This window comes from Pan troglodytes, chromosome 15 (genome assembly GCF_028858775.2).
Source record: "Pan troglodytes isolate AG18354 chromosome 15, NHGRI_mPanTro3-v2.0_pri, whole genome shotgun sequence".
Lineage (NCBI taxonomy): Eukaryota > Metazoa > Chordata > Mammalia > Primates > Hominidae > Pan > Pan troglodytes.
The window spans coordinates 66893902-66914497 of NC_072413.2; the positions used below are offsets into that span (position 1 = coordinate 66893902).

General features: G+C 49.5%; 1 protein-coding gene across 4 annotated transcripts in view; it reads right to left on the reverse strand.

The window, feature by feature from the left end:
• Positions 1-20596, reverse strand: part of ACTN1 (actinin alpha 1) — a 105944-nt gene that overhangs the window by 36470 nt on the left and 48878 nt on the right. For all 4 annotated transcript variants that reach the window (XM_024348757.3, XM_024348758.3, XM_016926257.4 and 1 more), the window contains exons 2-4: positions 15265-15379; positions 10722-10841; positions 1862-1948 (exon numbers count right to left, since the gene is read on the reverse strand). In XM_024348757.3, coding sequence (XP_024204525.1) covers positions 1862-1948; positions 10722-10841; positions 15265-15379 — 322 coding nt within the window. The remainder of the gene's footprint in view (positions 1-1861; positions 1949-10721; positions 10842-15264; positions 15380-20596) is intronic.

Here is a 20596-nt window from a genome sequence, read left to right on the forward strand (position 1 = left end):
TCAAGAATTAGCTCCCCGTACTCTCTTTTATTCAAAGAAATGGTAATGATACAAAATAAGTCGGCAACCTCTATCAGGTTGGGGAGGAAGGTTTGATCTGGGAAATCTACACATCTAGGGGTCTCCAGACAGGGGAATCCCACAGCCTGAGGGGTGCACACAGCTGAGTGAGAAGAAAGCATTAGGACTCCTAGACAGATTTTGTTTTTAATCTAAAAAATAAGGTTTCCTTATATTTACTGCACGGATCAATATTGCTGCCCTCTGTGTGTGAAGCAGCCACGTGTCTATGAGGTTAGGCAGGCAACTGAGGGGGCTCACGGAGCTCCCAGCACAGAAGAAAGACTGCAAACCACACTACCCCCCTGCTAGGCTTGTGCTGTGTCCCCACCCAAATCTCATCTTGAGTTGTAGCTCCCATAATTCCCACGTGTTGTGGGAGAGAGCCGGTGGGAGATGATTGAGTCATGGGCGTGGTTTCCCCCATACTGTTCTTGTGGTAGTGAATAAGTCTCACGAGGTCTGATGGTTTTCTAAGGGGAAACCCCTTTCACTTGGCTCTCATTCTCTGCCTGCTGCCATGTAAGAGGTCCCTTTGCTCTCCCTTGCTCTTCTGCAATGACTGTGAGGCCTCCCCAGCCATGTGGAACTGTGAGTCCATTAAACCTCTTTTTATTTATAAATTACCCAGTCTCGGGTATGTCCTTACCAGCAGCGTGAAAACGGACTAATACACCCTGTGTTTGTGCCTGTGAATTGGAGGTTAAGGTACTCAGTGGACTGTGTTCATGAATGATCTCATTTATTTTCAACACACAAAATGGACTTTAAAATGACATTCAAGGGTTCCTACAAAGACCATAACCACCTAAGCAAAAGCAGACAATTTAAAAATTGGAAAAGCTAATGCTTCTACTTAGCTTAAGCTCTTCGTCAGCTAAATCACAAGAGTAACACAATGATGACTGCAGAGCTGACAAGAAGTCCACCCAAAAGAATCAAAATCATCAAGAAGGCTATTTGAGAAATGGATTTACATCCACTATCATTAACAAGAACCACACCCCAGGTGACTACTATGACCCTCTTTCCAACCACTTCAACCCTAAATACCAAGTACCCATAAACCGAACTTGGACCTCTACATTGCTGCATCACAGAGTGTCACACCTAGATCTCCATCACAAAGCAATTGAATTGAATCCATGTTGTTTTCATTAAGAAATTCCTTTGATTAAAAATGTTTATGATGTCTATGCCATTAAAACAAATATTTAAAAAATATTATCTCCATCTCATCTTGTAAAAGTTTGTTTCAGTATGTGTGCTTTATCACATGCACAACAATACACAAATATTATTATGCAAGATAAATACAGGCATAGCAGACATAAAGCTCAAAAACTGCCCGAGTGTGTAATCAAGCGTAGAGATCACCTCTCCAGACCATGGCGGCCCTTGCAGATCTGTGAAATGGCCACTAGAGGGTGCTAGGGGAGCAAAGTGGAGGACGGGGTTAGCGCCCCTCCTGGTACTTCCTCCCAGCCGCTATTTCCCCACCCTTTCAGATTAACAACCCAAGAGCCAGGTGGGTTTTCCAACATACTTCCCCATGGCAGCCTTGGGCTTTCCCAAAGTGGGGAGTTTCCCTGAGGCCAACCTGCCTATGAGAATCAGAATGGCAAATAGTTCTTTTTTCTACATTGACTGGAGGAGAGGGCTGATGCCCAATAAATGAGCAAGAAGCCCAGGACATGGCCCCTGATCAACGTCCATTGCCCTGGGTATGGGAGTTCTCCAGGCTAAGCCCAGGGAGGGAGACGAGATGGTGATGGCGGGATGGAACAAAGCGGAAACCCACCTTCCACGGAGATGTCCTGGATGGCAAAGCGCAGGATGATGGTCCAGATCATGCCCAGGGTCATCTTCACATTCCCATCCACGATTTCTACAGAAACAGCAGCAGCACACATCAGAAGGGGCCTCAGCGGGGACAGAATTAACACTCCCTCAGCACCCACAGCACTCCATGCCCCACGCTAGGAATCAAAGACTCCAGAGCTCTACTTCTAGAGGGAAACAGGATTTTTGCTTGTTTTTGAGACAGGGTTTTCGCTCTGTCACCCAAGCTAGCGTGCAGTGGTGCAATCATGGCTCACTGCAGCCTCCAAATCCTGGGCTCAAGTGATCCTCCCATCTCACCTTCCTGGGTAGCTGGGACTACAGATAGGCCACCACACCCGGCTAATTTTTTCATTTTTTGTAGAGACAGGGTCTTACGATATTGCCCAGGCTGGTCTCAAACTCCTGGGTTCAAACGATCCTCCCACCTTAGCCTCCCAAAGTGCTGGAATTACAGGCATGAGCTACCATGCCTGGCCTGGATGTTTCTTAAAGTTAATGCAATAAACTGTGACAGGTGCTGGAAGAGAAGTCTATTTGGGGCAAAAAAAAGGGGTGTAATCAATCCTAGTTGGAGACAGTGGGTACATCAGGGAAGGCCACAGAGAAGGGGGCATTTGAAATCCTGATCTGTGTTCCCAGCCTGATGAAGAGGGGAGGATTTCTAAGCAATCACAAATGTTCTGGCAATTCTGTGAGCTGGGGCTCTCTGGGCAATCACAGCTCTCAAAATAGCCACCCACACGTGGAAAAACAGTGGAATCAAGAGAAAGTCACAAACTTAAAGTTTTGTAAATTGCCATCTTGAACTATCCACTGACTCAACCTCACAATGCCATTAGTTTGGGTATTAAAACAGATGTTTTTTTAAAAAAATCAAACAATAGCTTCAAGATCACAGCTAAGAGATAACCCAATATATTTAGTCTAAGCAGCACCTTTTAGAGTTTTAGAATCTACAAGTTCTATGAAGTAGATTTTCTCTTTTTTTCTGTACCGGGCCTAATGGCAGGGTATACAACATAAATAAGCCCTATTTTAAGGAGCCCAATACATGGAGCAATTTATGGTCTTGTGGTTGAACAAGTGACACTCAAATGTAGATTCCACACTCCCTCATCACCTGCTTCCAGACCAGGAGATAGTAATCCAGCCCATGGTAAGACACGCTCAGTTAAGAGTAAGGTACCCAAAGAATATCTTTTTTTTTCCTACCTGCAACATTAATTTTAGGGGAGACCCAATAGAACCATGAGAAGGATCAATTTCTAGGCAGTTCTGACCCTACTAGGATTTGCATCCCACAAACCCCTGAAACAAGAGTGGATTTCCATTAAGGATGGTATACTCTAACATCTTAGCCCCTTTCCCAAAAGTGAGGGCAAAACTGTATGCTGTTCCATGACCAGCCGGGTGTAGTCCATGGAGCGGTGCTTGGCCACAGCCACCTCCCAGGGGAGCGGGTAACCTGCTGAGTCTGCATGGGATGCTGAGCAAAGGAAGAAGTGTCCACTTTGGACTTGGAATAGGATGTAACCCTTCTTGTAAACAGGGAAGTAAAAATGCCCCTCCCAGAGCCCCAGACACCAGGCGGGGCACAGTCCCACATCCAAATGCTTGGGTTGGAGAGAAACAGAGCTGAGCAGCATGCAACCCCTTTTGCTACCAAGCAACACAGCCAGCCAGCATTTTGCAGTCCACATTGTGGGGATGTAGTACTACTCATTAAGAATCAACTCATAGACCTGGCACAGTGGCTTGAGCCTGTACTCCCAACACTTTGGGAGGCCAAGACAGGTGGATTGCTTGAACCCAGGTGTTCAAGACCAGCCTGGGCAACATGACAAAACCCCATCTCTACAAAAATACAAAAATTAAACAGGCATGGTAGTGTCTGTAGTCCCAGCTACTCAGGCTTAAGTGGGAGGATTGCTTGAGCCAAGGCAGAGGCTGCAGTGAACTGTGACTCCATCCTGGGCAACAAAGCAAGACCCTCTCTAAAAAAATGAATAAATAAAATTAAAAAGTAAAGGAATCGGCTCATAAATCTTTGATATTTTTAAAAATGCACTTTCATTTGTTATTTCCAATGGTTTAAAGAGTTCATCTAAATTGAAAAGACAAAAATACTAAACTCTCAATAAATAGGCAAAAGACAAAAAAATCATAAAACATGAAATACAAATAACCAATTCACAAGAATGTCCAATCTCACTTGTAATCAAAGAAATAAGATCACCTTCCCAGTTATTAAATTAGCAAAGTTAAAAAACAAAGTTAGGCTGGGTGAAGTAGCTCATGCCTTTAATCCTAGCACTTTGGGAGGCCAAGGTGGGAGGATCGCTTGAGCCCAGGAGTTCAAGACCAGCCTGGGCAACATAGGAGACCTTGTCTCTACAAAAAAATGAAAAAATTAGCCAGGTGCAGTGGTGCAAACTTGTAGTCCTAGCTTCTTGGGAGGCTGAGGCAGGAGGACTGGGGACTGAGCCCAGGAGCTCAAGGTTGCAGCGAGCTGTGTGATATCACCGCTGCACTCCAACCTAAGCGACAAGTTGAGACCCTGTCTCTTAAAAACAAAAAAAACAAAACAAACAAAAAACCCAAAGTTGAAAAACCACACGCCTTGATGTCAGCAAGGCCACCACACTAGAAGTGTAAATTGGTTTAAAAAACAATAATAATAATTTCTGGGAAATTAATCAATTAATCTGAGAAATAATTTGGCCACAAGGAACATGCATTTTAAAGTTGCTCAGCTTTTTGGCAGTATAATTCTATCTCCAGGAGTCTATCCCTAGCCAGTGAAAGGAAATGCAGAGTAAGGTTCCTGAATGAATGCACTTGCTGCAAGGCTATTTATCACACCCCGTACTAGAAACCTCGCAAATGTACACAGTACACAGAATGACCAAGTAAATCCCCAGACCCCGTATCACCCTCTGCTAAAAACCTCCACAGCTTCCCACCTCCCTGAGAGTCAAAGCCAGTGGCCAGAGAGGCCCTCGTGGTCTGGCCGCCTGGGCCTCTGGTTTCCCCCTCCTCCCCCTGCTCCTTCTTCCCGTCCTTCTCCTCCTCCTCCTCCCTGTCCCCCCTGCTCGGGCCTCCCTGCAGCTCCCCTTCCCTAGATACCCACGTGGCCTGTCCCTGCCTCCTGCCAGTTTCACTCACACATCTCCTTCTCATGGACACCTCCCTTGACCACCCAAGTTCCTCCCTGCTTTGGTTTTCTCCATCTGACAGGTGTACATGTGTATTTTCTCTCTTTCCCCTCTAGAATGTAAGCCCCTTGAGGGTAAGAATACTTCCTGTTTTGCATCACTGCTTAGAGTTCAGTATGAAGCCTGGCACAGGCAAAGCCCCCATCAGCATCTGCTGAGTGAATGAATCAGTGAACAAACACTAACCACAAGTGGGGGAATGGGCAGAGCTAACACAGGCCTGCCATTGGCCCCCTGAGAACACAATGGACCTCAGTCTCTTCCAGGGCAGGGCCCAGGCCTGGGACGAAGTACGACAAACAGACGATGAGGCCAGACGCAGTGGCTCACACCTGTAATCCCAGCACTTTGGGAGGCCAAGGTGGGACAGATCACTTGAGGTCAGGAGTTCAAGACCAGCCTGGACAACATGGCGAAACCCCGTCTCCACTAAAACAGAAATTAGGCAGATGTGGTGGCACGTGCCTGCAATCCCAGCTACTCATGGGGCTGAGGCAGGAGAATCGCTTGAATTCGGGAGGCGGAGGTTGCAGTAAGCTGAGATCGTGCCACTGCACTACAGACTAAGCAAGAGAGTGAGACTCATCTCAAAAAACAAAACAAAAAAGACAATGAACGCAGACATTAATGCTTACATCATGAGTGCTTAATAACTTAGAAAAAATGTTTAGCATGGGAAGTGGGAAAAGCAGGTAAACAATTTCATAAACAGTGTTTAAAATATAAGGGAAAAATGTTTTAAGCCTAGAAAAAAGCTCTGAGCAGTAATCCCATGGTTTGGCCTTCCTAGGAGTGGGGCTGCAATGCTAGCCCTCCCTTGGTCCCCCATATGCTGCCCCACTCTGTGACGGCCAAACTCCAGGGCCTCCCGCTGGCCCTGAGCTCACTGCCTGCAGATCTGCCCTCTTGGAGTCCTCCCGGAGGGACTGGGAGAGGCAGGTGGCTTCTTTTTAGGGTCTTGCCTATTTATTCCTCTTCTTCTTCCCCAGAAACTCCCCAGAGAATTTTGCTTACTGAATTCTCATTCACACCAAAGGCATAGTTTCACTCCAGAAAACAGAGGCGCCAAGCACGAGCAGAGAGAGTAGGGCATGCTTAATTAGCAGCCCATGCACGCCCAGCCCCAGTTCCCACCTGACTCCCATCCCATCCACTCTCCTTCCCCTTCCCTGGCATGGCAGGTCCTGTATACCGGGCCTCCGGCTTCTCAACGTTTGCAGCAGGGATGCCTCATCTCGCAGGCAGCTTTATGTCAGGGACTGCTTAGAAGGCTGGGCCCAAAGGGAGGGTTCCAAGGCCACAACTGGGCTTTGTGGAAAAACCTTGATGACAGATTAACAGCGTCTGTAATGTAGACCTTCCTGGTCTACAGCGAGCTATGAAGCTGCTCACATCCCCTGTTTACTGGGAACATGTTTCTCCCTCCTTCTCTCTCCAGGGACACCGTCATCTGTTCAGTATTCAGACGGCAGAATGAATGCTGCAGAAATTCCATGTAACAGAAACTAGAACCCCAGGGGCCACCACCTCCCAGACCAATGCTGTGGTACGGCACCCACCGCCCCCTCCATCCTAAAGATACATGCTACCTCACTGAGCCCACCTCCATGCTCACAGCACCCAAACCCTCAGGCTCCACCTGCCCAAAGACCTTAAAATACAAAATCCTTTTTGAGTTCTCTCCCCTGGTTAACTACATTCCAACCACTCACCCAGGCCAATTCCATGAAGTCTATGCATTCTAGAACCAAATATCGTAGGGGAGACCTTAAGGATCTGCTCTAACCTCCCCTTTATGTGTGGAAGCTCCTTGTCTCCAGCCTTCATGTGCACACCTTCAGGGACAGGGAACTCATAACCCTCCCAGAGCCCCGGCTCCATTTCCCAAGGCTCCCATAGTCCACCTACCTACAGGGTACCTATTCTGGGCCTGGTTCTGCCCTTCGGAGTCAGCCAGAGGTCTTAGTCCTTGCACTGCATGATAATCCTTCAAAGACTTTGGTGGGGGGTGAGGGGTGTCCCTGCTGGGCCTGGTCTCCACAGTCACAGCCTTCAGCAGCCCAGGATGGACAACCTGCAACGTTCCCCTGCCCCCCTTCCAGGAGAGCTCATTCCATGCGATCTGCCCATCGCCTTTTATTTTATAATCGACATCAATAAACTCCATTTCACTTTTAAAAGCCCACAACACGCCATTTGCTGCCTCATCTAGTTTCTTGGCTCAGCAGAGCGGCCATTGTGGCATAATCTTGGTGCTCAGCCTGATGGGAGTGGATGATTTCAGTCCTGGAAGCCACAGCTGAAAACACTGGCTCCTCAGGGCGGGGAGAAGGTAAAGAATGTCTCACTTTAAAGGAACTTTTCGTCGGGGCGTGGTGGCTCGCGCCTGTAATCCCAGCACTTTGGGAGGCTGAGGCTGGCGGATCATTTGAAGTCAGTAGTTCAAGACCAGCCTGGCCAACATAGTGAAACCCCATCTGTACTAAAAATACAAAAATTAGCCAGGCGTGGTGGCGTGAACCTGTAATCCCAGCTACTTGGAAGGCTGAAGCAGATTAAGAATCACTTGAGCCTGGGAGGTGGAGGTTGCAGTGAGCCAAGATCGTGCCATTGCACTCTAGTCTGGGTGACAGAGTGAGACCCTGTCTCAAAAAATAAAAAATAAAGGAGCCTTTTCAAAATCTTTAGAGAAGCTAGGCCTGTGTCAAAGGAAACGGGAAAACTGAGGCTGCCAGGTGAATGACCTTCCCAGCACAGCAGCGGCAGTGAGATGAGAGTTCACGCCAGTGTTCCTCTCACTCCTCACCCCTGAGGCCAGCATGGCAGGGGCAGGCTTGATCTGCCATCTCAGTACTGAAGACAATTCGATGTGAAAGTTCTGGCCGGGCGCAGTGGCTCAGGCCTGTAATCCCAGCACTTTGGGAAGCTGAGGCGGGTGGATCACGAGGTCAGGAGATCAAGACCATCCTGGTTAACACGGTGAAACCCCGTCTCTACTAAAAATATAAAAAAAAAAAATTAGCCAGGCGTGGTGGTGGGCGCCTGTAGTCCCAGCTACTCGGGAGGCTGAGGCAGGAGAATGGCGTCAACCTGGGAGGTGGAGCTTGCAGTGAGCCAAGATCGCCCCTCTACACTCCAGCCTGGGCGACAGAGTGAGACTCCGTCTCAAAAAAAAAAAAAAAAAAAAGAAGTTTCAGATCTTAGGCCAGGCGCGGTGGCACACACCTGTAATCTCAACACTTTGGGAGGCCGAGGCGGGCGGATCACAAGGTCAGGAGATAGAGACCATCCTGGCTAGCACAGTGAAATCTCGTCTCTACTAAAAGAAAAAAAAAAAAAAGAAAAGAAAGTTCTGTCCTGGGCTCCGACCGGGGAGGCAGCACTGCCGACAGTGACAGGAAGAGGAAGGCCTCAGCTCTGGAGCCTAACTCTGGGTTTAACCCTGGATCTGCCACATAGAAGCAGTCTGGCTCAGAGCCTGGGCTCAACTGATGACACTCTTCCACTCTAGCAACTTTTCTGAGCCTCAGTTTCCTTAACTGTAAAACGTGGCTGGTGATACCCATCCTACGAGCCCATCATGAGCATAGCAGGAGATGGCCCACGTAAAGCACCCTGTCTAGCAACACAGAGCTGGTACTCGTTGAGTGCTATTCTCTTCCGCCTTCCCCTTCCCTGCCCTCCTCCCCTTTGGTAGAGGCTTTAAAGAGCAAACAAGTTATTTTTTTTAATTTAGTTGCCAAATTTTTCTTTTCAAAAAATCTGGATTTCTGGCTTCTTTTGAAAAACTGGAAGATCTAGCAGCACTGGATCCACACAGCAGCAACTTCTTACATCCACAAGGTGCCCATCCCACTTAGGACATGACTCTCTAGCTTGCCACGGTCCCTACCCACCCCTGCCACTGACCCCTGAACCACTTCACAAATTCTCTACACTTCCCTGCCCCGGGGGCATCCGAGCCTGCACCAACCACCTAGGTGACTTTCTTTGGCTTCCCACGCCTGCTTAGTTATAACTTTTTCTGCCAAGTCTTGAATTGCTCCCTAATAAAGCAAACTGTTCTTTTCTTATTATAAGGCAGAGAACATCTTCCTAATCACCAAGCAGATTATACTGCTATATGTAAAGCCTTTGAACATGTATTGAGCACCTACTGTGTGCATCATGCTGCTAGGAACTGGGGCCACAGGATGTAGAAACCATGGTTTCTGCCTTTGAGAAGCTCACAGCTGGTGGGGGAGATGCTGGAATCCATAAGGCACCTTGCATGACCACCTTGGGCACTGGCCTGAATTCCAGATAAGGCAGAGGTGAGCAAACTTTTTCTGTAGAGGGCCTGATAAGAAATGTTTCTGGCTCTATGGTCCATATAAGCTCTGTAGCAACTACTCAACTCTGCCATTGCAGCACAAAGCCACTGATGATACATTAACACGGGTGTGCTGTGTTCCAATATTTCCAAAAATCCAAATCAGCCGGACTCGACCCCATGCACTGCAGTTTGCTGAGCCTGTGTTAAAGTTCTCCATTTGATAAATATCCCTCCATTTCTAGAAGAGAGGGGACTGTAAGCTTCAACCAGAGAAGAGACCTGCTCCTATGGACTTCCCAGGAGCAAGACCCCTGCCCCCTCCAAAGGAAGGCCACTCTCAGGGCATTCCTCTGGTGTCACGAAGACCTGCGTTTGAGTTCTGGCTTTGCCACTTACTGATGGCGGAACCTTGAGGAAGTCATGTAATCTCTTTAAGCATCTGTTTTCTTATGGCAAAATCAGGATAATTAATTCTTAGAGCTACCTCATAGGGTTGTTGTGAGGATTAAGTATATGCCACAGAGTGAGCAATCCATTCTCACAGCCACGGTGTGTCTTGAATGAGTGAGATTCGTTCATCTTTAGGTCTCTGACATCACGCAGCAGGTGCCCCATAAATACTTGCTAAATCCATGGTCACAAGACTGAAGGGGCCTGGATAGAACATTTTCTGCCCACTCTAAACAACCCACTCTCAATTTTTCAGAGCCACCACCATGCACACAAGAAATTACACTACCTTCTTTTAATCATTAAGGACATGCTAACAGCTTTTTTGGTAAGTGTTTCTAAGTAAAAGTTAAAGAGTTAGGAAGCTACACTGCAGGGAAATGCTATTAAAAATGTTCCTAGAGGCTTCGGGACTTCAGTCTTCCCAGGGCCCCGGGGAGTCTCGGGGCAGCCTCCAGCCTCCACCAGCCTGTGTCTGCACACCCTTTCCAGCCCACACACAAATCCTCTGCTCCAGGCAACACCATGCAGTCAGGCCTCTGGATGGGGGAGGTGGCATGCCACACACACAGGACTCCACAGAGCAAGGACGTGGCTAAGCAGGTGCAGGCATGGGAACAGGGGTCTAAGTCCTTGGTTTTGGGCAGGGCTGAGACTAGAAGAAAAGTGCTGTTGCAATACGAAGCATCCACAGGTGACCAGATGGAGGTGCTGGGGACCCACTGCCCAATGCCCCCAAGTGATGTATGGGCCCAAGAGGCAGCACAAAAAAGGCCAAGAGAACCAGGGGGACAAAGAAAATCAGACTCCTTGGGGCCACCAGAGGTAGGCCTTACCTTCAGCTCCGATGGACACCAGTTTGACGCCTTTGCTGGCTATGAAATCCAGGGCCTTGTTGACGTTGGAGATCTTGTGCACTCTCATCTTGCCTCGCTCTGGCTTGGCCAAGCGTTCACCTGTTTGGATCAAGAGGGAGGAAGAGGAAGGTGAGACGCTATGAGCCAGGGGCCAGAGCTACTACCACTACACCCTCATCCAATGCACAGCTTAGCTAGGCAGAAGCATGTGCATGTGTGCACGTGTGTGTGTGCTCACACGCTGCTCAGGGGCTGGAGAATGTCACCCTGGCAGGGAATGAGAGGGGGAATCTACCCTGCCTCTTCTTTCTTCTGCTTCTCAGGTCGAAACCTGCTTGCATCCACTCAACATTTATTTATCGAGCCCCTACTGCATGCCAGGGATTTGGCTGGGTGCTAGGAATAGGGGGGTGAACAAAACAGTTTCTTGCCTTTATGTAATTACAGTCCAGTAGGAGAGACAGACCTTAAATAGAGAAACACAAATAAATATATACAATGAACAAATACAAAGAAAGATCCATGCTCTTCAAAAGAGGAGGAGGAAGAGGAAGGAGGAACTGAGGAGTGGTCAGGAAAGGTCTGAGTCTTTGCAGCCAGGCAAACAAAGCAAGGAATGATGATCAAGGCAGAAGGAACAGTACATGCAAAGGCCCTGAACTCCTTCTAGCCTTCCCTTTGCCCTGGGAGGAGGGTATAGGTCACTCAAGTATTATGGACTTCCCTGGTGTTTAAATGGAGTTGCCTATAGCAGCCCATCCCCATCTGAGAACCACAGTTCTTGTCCTATTATGCTGCCTCCTGTGGGCACCCAAGGCTCAGCTCCAGGTCAACCCTCCACCCCCACCTCCAGATTCCACACAGTAGCTTCTGCTGCTCAGGTTTCAAGGTCAGAACCTTTGAGAAAATAAAGGTAGAGGAGCTGGCTCTCCAAATACCCCATTAACAGCACTTTTATTCCAGAACAAAGAGCATCCAGGGGCCTCCTGAAATGATCTGAGAATTTTCTAAGTGCAGCATATAGCCATACCTAGGGAAGGGGTATATAGCTTTCAGGGTCTCTAAGGGGCCAAGGACCCCAAAAGGCTGAGAACCACCATCGCAGAGCCTGGAACTCAGGCCCCTTGTGCCTGCCCTGATATCCCGACCACCCCCACTGTCTCCCCAGCAGGTCGACAATCTGGCTGCGAGGGCTCCAGGGACCAGCCACGGGGATTCTGGGCCAGGCCCACCCTGTCAGAGCAGCACCTCTCCAGGTGGCCTCCCAGCAGCCTGCTAGCTTCTGGAAGACAGCAGACTTCCTGCCACAGATGGGATCTGGCTGTCAGCTCCCAGGGAAGCACAGCTGTTTTTTAAATTAAATCAAGACTTTCCACTTGGGGCCCTCCCAAGGCTCTGGCTGCAGCCCAGCAAGGTACCCCAGTATTTCCTGTCCGGGGGGAGATGGCACAGAGGCTCCCTCCCCACAGGATGGATGCAGGCAGCACCACGTCCCCTCCCTGGAAGGCTGCTCCTGTTACAGCCCCAGCCCTTGGGGCCTGTCCAGCTAAGCGGAGTGCCCCAGCCATTCAGCAGCTGTGCACACTGGCTGGAAGGGGGCTTCTGCAAAGGACAGCGGAGGAGGCAAGGGTTAAATACGGGAGAATGGAAAAAGCTTCCCAGGCCTGGGCCAGTGGTTCTCAAACGTCAGTCAGCACAAAATCACCTGGAGAACTTGCTAATCTGTGGCTGTCCAGCCCCTTTCCCCCTCTCACTAAGTTTGTGATTAGGAGGACTGGGTTAAGGGTTGGAAATCTGCATTTTGACAGGCAATCCTGCCGATTCTGATGTGGGTAGTCCAAGGACCACACTTTGAGAACCTCTGTAGGCAGCATACCCCTCCTTCTCCTCATCCTGGGGCACCCTACCCATCTCCAACGATGATCAGGAGAAAAAGGTATCCCAGCATTTCCTGTCCAGGGGAGAACAGATCATTTCACAGAACAGATCTTCCCCAACCCTGGCAAAGAGACACGTGCTTCACAGAAGTGCACAGGTCCCCTGGGCACACGTCAGACCTATGCAGCAGGAACACACTGGGTATCATGAGGACAAGCCCGGCTCTGGGCACTCAGTCATTCTAATGTTCCCGGAGCACCACCTACATGTCTGGTGCTGTTCTAAGCACCTGAGACACAGAGAGAAGATGACCTGCCCCAAGGAGCTCAGTGTGGAGCAGAGAAGAAAACAAGCGAACCGAAAATGACTACACTTTGTGATAAGAGACACAGCAGAGGAATTAATGGGGTATTATAGGTGCTGGGGAGCTGGGCAGGTAGGGGGGTGGTGCGGGCAGGGCACAGTCCCCTCAGATTAGGGGAGAGAGGAAGGGTGAAGCCTTCTTGAAGGACACCCTCAAGCTGCATTTTGAAGAATGATAAATAGTAAGGCCAGATTTGTTTAAAACTGGGGAAGGGTAGTGGAGGAGGTAGGAAGCAGGGACATTGTAAAAGGCAGTTAGAGGCCAGGCGCGGTGGCTCACACCTGCAATCCCAGCACTTTGGGAGGCTGAGGTGGGAGGATCACCTGAGGTCAGGAGTTCAATACCAGCCTGGCCAACATGGTGGAACCCCATCTCAAAGAAAAAAGAAAATAAATAAATAAATAACGGCAGAGGAAAACAGCACGGTGGCTCCTCAAAAAATTAAACAGAGAATTCCCATGTGACCTAGCAGTTCCACTCTGGGGAATATACAAAAAAAGAACTGAAAGAGGGATTTTAAAAATATTTTGTACAACCATGTCCTAGCATTATTCACTATACCCAAAAGGTAGAAACAACCCAAGTGTCCACCGACAGGTGAATGAACAAAATGTGGGGAGCCATTTTATAGCTGTAGGTCATACATACAATGGAATACGATTCAGCCATAAAAAGGAAAGGGATGGCGGCACATGCTCCCACATGGATGAACCGTGAAGACACAGTAAGTGAAATAAACCAGTGTCACAAAAGGAGAAATACTGTATGATTCCACTTGTACAAGGTATACCTAGAGTAGTCAAATCAGAGACAAAAAGTAGAATGGTGGTTGCCAGGGGAGGGCCGGGGGGAGCAGCGAGCTAGTGTTTAACAGCTGTAGGGTGTCAGTTTGAGACGATGAAGAGCCCTGAAGGTGGACGGTGGCGATGGCTGCACAACAGTCAGTGCACGCCCTTAATACCGCTGAACTGCACCCTTTAAAATGGCTAAAATGATACATTTTCTGTTATATATTATTTTACCACACACACAGGTTTTATCTGAAAGTAGAAAAAACTACTTTTAAAAAAAAAGGCAGTTAGAGCTTGTGCAAAGGCACAGGAAACAGAAAGTGCATGTCATCTGGGGAGAGCTGCACGTTCCCCCTGCCCCCACCCCACAACTGGCAGAGGATCGAAGGTCTGATACCTTTTTGGGAATAGTTAGTTGAAAACAAAGCAGGTGCCAGCTCATGCAGGATTCCATAAGCTATGCTAAGGAATGTGGCCTGCAGGCTCAAAGCCCTGGAGAGGCACCGCGGGCTGAGGGCTGTGAGAGGGAACAGTGTGACCATATTTGGACTGACTGTCGGACAAGCCCTCTGGCTACAGTGACAGGGGTGGACTGCCAGGAGGAGCTGGGGTAAAGGCCTTTGTGGGATCATCTAGGTGAGAGTTGACACAGGGCACACTGACACCACAACAGTAGGGGTTAAAAGAAGGATTGAGAAGAAGGAATCAGAATAAACAGAACATCAGTAACAACTTGCAAAGAAGAGCTGTCTATGATCCCAGTTTGGGTGCAGAAGAACAGGACTCTGGGAGGGAAAAGAGGTTTGCTAGGGCAGGAGTGACAAGCACAGAGTTTTGGACATGCTGAGAGGACTGTGTGGGACATTGGGGTGGAGACGCCCAGCGAGGTTCAGCATTTCAGAGGTGGCTCGAGGGAGAGGGCTGGGCTGGGATTAGGTCTAAGGCTCACCGGCATCAAGGTGAAGAGAGTAGCTAACATGGCCCAGTGTATCAACCAAGGCTAGACTCACGGGACTCCCACCCCTTAAGGGATGGTGGCAGAAAGGCATTCATAAGCAGGATGAGATGTGTGTTCCAGTAGAGCTGTCCCTCCAGACATCTGGACAAACCAGGGGCTGGGGAATGGCCTGGGTCACCTGGATACAGGTAGATAAGTAGTAATGGAGCCAAGATTTGGAGACAATCACCCATGGTTAACATTCTTGGCCACAGAATCCTGGCACTGGGGAGGAGAAGGAACCTCAGTTCCTTCAAACCCTTTTTTTTTTTTTTTTAAACAAACAAGGATGCTGAAACAAATGTCCAAGGCACCTGGATGGCTGGCAGCAGAACCAGAACTCAGACCCACGCTCCTAGGATGAATTCATACATGTCATCCCCAACTTGTTTCAAGAGACCAAAACCAGCTGCGCTCATAGGCAGAGCAGATGCCAAGGTGTCAGGCAGCACCAACAGACAGTATCTCGTCCTGGGCCAGGGTCCGCCTCACCTGAGATGACCTCCAGCAGCAGCATGAGCTTCAGGCCATCCCGGAAGTCCTCTTCGATGTTCTCGATCTGTGTCCCCGCCTTCCGGAGGTGGGAGTTACACCATGCCGTGAATGTCTGGGCAGAGAGAAGAAGGGCAAGTGGTCAGGGGGCTGGTGTTGTCACCCTCATTGGACAAGCCATTTAATGGTGCCGGGGGGTGGGAGGTGGACACCTACTCAGCAGAGCCTCTCAACACAGTTGCCCCACCATGGTCTCATTCACTGCATCAACCAAGCACTGAGCTACCCACAGGGCAGCAGCTGAGGGACCCTACACAGAGCCTGCGACATGGGTGGGAGCAAGCAGGATACATGAAGCAGCAAATTCCCTTAACATCCGCCTCCCAGCCCTCTCTCAAAGACTCATGCCCACCCACATTTGAAAATGCCACAATTCCATTCTTTCAAGTTACCTCTTAAGTTATAAGACTTAGTTTCAATCTTCACAGTTTTAAGACAGAGTAACCCCGAAGGAACATATTAAGCCCTGTTGATACCTTAGGGTAAATTAGTATATTAAATCCTTTCTCACTTGGCAGCCAGCTAAGAGAAAGGAGTAGTAAGTTTCGCTGAGAACAGAATTCAGATGCAGGGTGTCAGGACAAGGGAGAAGAGTAAGCACCCCAATGTGTATCTGTGTGTGCTTTGGGTGGGGATAGGGGCACCCTAAGCTGCAAAAGCATGAAGAGTTCCAGAAAGGGAATGTAAGGAGGTTAAATCAAAGACCATCAGCTTCATAGTTACTTCTCTATTAAGCAGATTATGATCAGGTGAGGCAGCAACTAAGCCATCCTGTGCCAACAGCACGAGCTGGTGGCTCAAACAGGAAGAGGGTGTCTCAACAAACATGAGAAACAAAAGCATGCATCACAGTTTTACATGTCCATCTAAAACAGGTGTCTCTCTCCAGCTGTCTCCACTCTGTGGCAACCAGAGAGAAGAGCTCCCTTGCTTTAGATCTAAACCATTCATTGGCAACTCCAGACTTCTCTGCACCAAATGGCACTACCAATTACATGGGGCTCACCCAACACCAGAGCCATTCAGCTCTCTTCCCACCTGCCCTGCAAAATTCAAAGGGTGGGCAGTGTATCATTCATGTGACAGTAGGAGCCACACTAGAAATACTCTTCCTCATGGGAAAGGTCACAGCTTCATGCTCCCCACCCCCTTCCTCCTGCCCTGGGGAACTCTAAAGGTGAAGTGGCAATAAGTGGGTAGGAAGAGGGAAGAACATCACACCAGCGAGTATCAGGGGAAAAGAAATAGCTGCTTAGATTTAGGAGCAAAAGTTGAAGAGCCTATGAGCAAGAAAGGGAACAGGGGGACAGAAGCTATCACTCCACACAGGCGGGGAGAAAGGGACAGCATTATGATACCCTGTGACTTTGGGCTTAATTTTTCAATCATGTCTCACTAGTAACTTACCAATACGGAATACCTCTCTCTCCCTGCAAACATATCTCCACTCTGCAGGCCAGCCTACTCCCATGATGAAGAGAAACGGCGTATTGTGCTATCCCAGAGCTCTGGGAAGACTGGCACACAGATCAGGGTAGATAGGGGACATACACTGATTTCCAATGTCCTCTCTATCTTGCTTAACTAACTCACTCATCTTTCAAGACTGGGTAGAGATATCACCTCCTCCAGGAAGCCTTCCTGATAGCCACCTGCTCTGTCTGGGCTGGACACACACCCATAGCACCCTGCATTCACCCATTATGCCTAGCCACTTGTCAGCTCCACACCCCCAGCCTGGAAGCTCCTGGAGGTAGAAACTCAATGTTCACCTTTATATCCCAGAGACCCAGGGCACAGAGTCAGGGACACAGCAGTGAACTAAACAGCAAAAGTCCCTGCCTCTGTGCAGCAGACATTCTAGTGGACGTAAGAATTGGGCAGCCAGGTGAAGGAACAAGTGGGGAACTGGATGCAAAGCTGAGAGGGTCCTGGGAGATCCAACTGCACCTTGTGGGTGAGGCTGAATGCTCTCAGGGCAGGGGCTGATGGGACAAACAGTGCTCTTAGGGACCCCCTGGACACAGAAGACAGCTCGGAGGAAAGAGGACGCAGCAGGACAGGGAAGCGTATGTACCAAGCATCCTTCCTCCGCTGCTGGCACTGCAGGAGATGAGAGGGCCTTTAGCCTTTATCCTTATTTTAACTTCTTTTTATTGGTAGAAAAATATTAAAGGATTTTTAACTCTTTAAAACAAATATAATTTACTTTGGTTTTGCACATTCTCTCCCAGCTGACACTGGTCTGCCCAGTGTCTTCAAGCTGTGCGTTCACACTTGAGTGCGCGTTGACACTGGGGTGGGTGGTCTTTTCTCATTTATCACCATCCTGGCCATCCCCAGCACCCACTCCCAGGCCCCCAGCACTGAACCTTCAGCCTAAGGTTTTCTATTTCCTTGAGGGGAACTGTGTCAGCCCCAGCAACTCGAAGGGATGCTTTCAGGTCCAATGTGGCCTGAAACATCCGGGGTCATAGCAGGCACTGCCCTGAGCCCACCCGCCCAGCTGGGGGCTATAAATTCTCACTGTTTACCACCCAGTCATGGAGGGGGTTGGGATGAGATAAAGGAGGAAGAGGCTGCTGTCGTAAAAAGACGCTGCTTTTGAAAGAGGAAAAGTGCTGTTGAAAGCAGCCAGCCCCCTTTCCTGGAAAAGCCAGGCTCAGCCCTGGGAAACAAAACACACCTGTGTTTGCTCAGGTCTCCCGGACAAAGCCCTGGAACATGGCTTTACTAAAACCCCCAATCCTCAGAGGCCCCATAGATTACTGCCTTGAAGGGGGCTCTGGGCACCTCTCAAACTGGAAAGTTTCCCCAACAAGCAGCAGCCACCGCAAAGTTTAGGCTAGAGGAGGAAATGGTGGCGGTGACCCGGTGATCAACAACATGCACTTCGGGACGCATCAGAGCTGGATTCAGTTCTCAGATCCACTATTTACTGGCTGTGTGACCTTCAGATTAACCTTCCTAAACTTCAGTTCCCTTTGCAGTAAAACAGGGATAGTAACAGCGCTCCATAAAAGTTAAAAAGATTAACTCAAAAACATCTGTAAAAAACTTGCCATTTAGTAAGTGCTCAGTGAACAGTGGGGAGGAGGAAGAGGACAGGACTAGCTCCCCCAAAATGTTCCCGGGACCAGGTCTCAGAGGACTTGCTCTTGCTCCTCTGCACTCCCACCCCACATCCTCTCCCTGCCCCCAGCCACCAAACTCTCCTGTCGTAGGTCCCACCCCACCACGCGCTGTACTGTTTCCAAGATGACAACATGCGAGCTCTTTTTTGCACCGGTGCTGGTGTGTTCGTGGGAGAGGGCTGGAACTGTGGTGAGTTCCTGGGAGAGGGCTGGAACTGTGGTGCATTCATGGGAGAGGGCTGGAACTGTGGTGCGCTGGTGGGAGAGGGCTGGAACTGTGGTGCATTGGTGGGAGAGGGCTGGAACTGTGGTGCGTTCGTGGGAGAGGGCTGAAACTGTGGTGAGTTCCTGGGAGAGGGCTGGAACTGTGGTGAGTTCCTGAGAGAGGGGTGGAACTGTGGTGCGTTCGTGGGAGAGGGCTGGAACTGTGGCGCATTCGTGGGAGAGGGCTGGAACAGTGGCGTGGGTGCAGAAAACCAGGGATTTTGACAGTGGCCTTGTGCACCTCTGCAGAGGAGGTCTGACAGCTGAACGCACACCATACAACTATATCCTCCCCTCCAGCCTGGGGCAGCCTTGGTCTTGAGGCTCAAGCTCCAGCATGAGGGGGTGGCACCTGCTCCTTAGCAGTGCTCCAGGGGTCCAGCAAGGAGAGGAAGGTCAAAGCCACAGGAGAGGCCCATGCTAGAGACCCACAGCCCCAAGACCTCCAGCCTGGACACCCGGCGTGGTGGGGAGTGCTACCCCGGCAGGTTTGTGGCCCAGCCGCATTCAAACAAAGGGTACAGGGCCATGTTACTGCCTCAGCCCGATGAAGCCCTGCCCTATCTGGCCTCCCCTCACCCCAAGAGCCATCTTCAAGTCACCTCCTTAGGCCATACTCAGGCTCACAGCCTGACAAAGGAGATCCGGGATGGCAGGTCTTCAGTGGATACACTCCGTTCCAGAAATGGCTTCAGGGATGCCGAGAGGTCCCAGGAAAAGTCCTTGGGACCAAGGACCACACTGGGACGTTCCCGCAGAGCAGCGGCAACGGCCTGTTCCCCTCTCAGCAGCCCTGTCTGTACTCAACCTGCCCCGGCCCTGCAGAGTCTCTGAGGACCCGGGACAGAGGGAGGGGCCGCAAAACAGCCTGGACCCCTGCTCAGCCTCTCAATGACCTCGAAGCCACTGCCCATGTCTAATCCAGTTTGAAGGTGGTTTGAGGAGGTGAAGAGTGCAACTGTCCAGCCCTGTAGTTCAGGGTTGCAAAGAGGGACCTGGCCAGGCGCCAACAGAGGGGCCCCAGCCCAGGCTAGGAGCCATGGAGCTGGCCATGGAGACAGAATCACATTGTCCACCTTCTGTACAGGTCTCATAGCCTTGCTCTCACAGATTCCGCTAACCTCTTTTCGTCACATCTTTCACAATTATCATGTGATATACTTCCTTTAAAATGTGTTGGAAAGGAATATGGCTTTTGAGAACGTGCCTTCCCTGCCCCCAAGCTCAGACAGACACACTGCAATGTTTCTTTAGCCACAACAGGCCTCTCTGAGCCTCAGTTTTCACGTCTGTAAAATGGTGGACAATAGCATCTCCCAGGCATGACTGAGAGGAAGTACCCTTATTCAGTAAATAATTTTAGCATAGTAATGTTGTTAATTTATGTGAATAATGACAATATAGTATCAATGTGTCTGAAATATAGTAAGTGTGCAGAAAGTGGTAGTTCCTACCGTCATCATCACTGCCTGAATTTTAGATTCTAAAAGGATGTCTGAATAATCACACTCTGCAAGGAGCTGGGGTACAGAAGATTACCCCAGAAGCATGAGTTAGGGGATGAGCTTTTACAATCAAGCATCCTTCATACCCTTGGTCATGGGGAGAGGGAGAGGTAAATCACAAGACCCTAAAGCAGGAGGGCCATGGGATTCGCTCGGATCACTCTGCAGAAAAGTATCCACGGGAATGCAAGGATTTAGTCACTCTAAAGAAGACTGCAAATCCAGGCCTATCAGCTTCTAGCGGGTGGTAAACCCTGGACAAGTGACTTGACATGGCTCTGCCTTAAGGCACCATCTGTAAAATGGGGGTAGTAATAGCACCTACCCAGAGGATTATTGGAGGAGTCAATGAGACAGTCCACTTAAAAC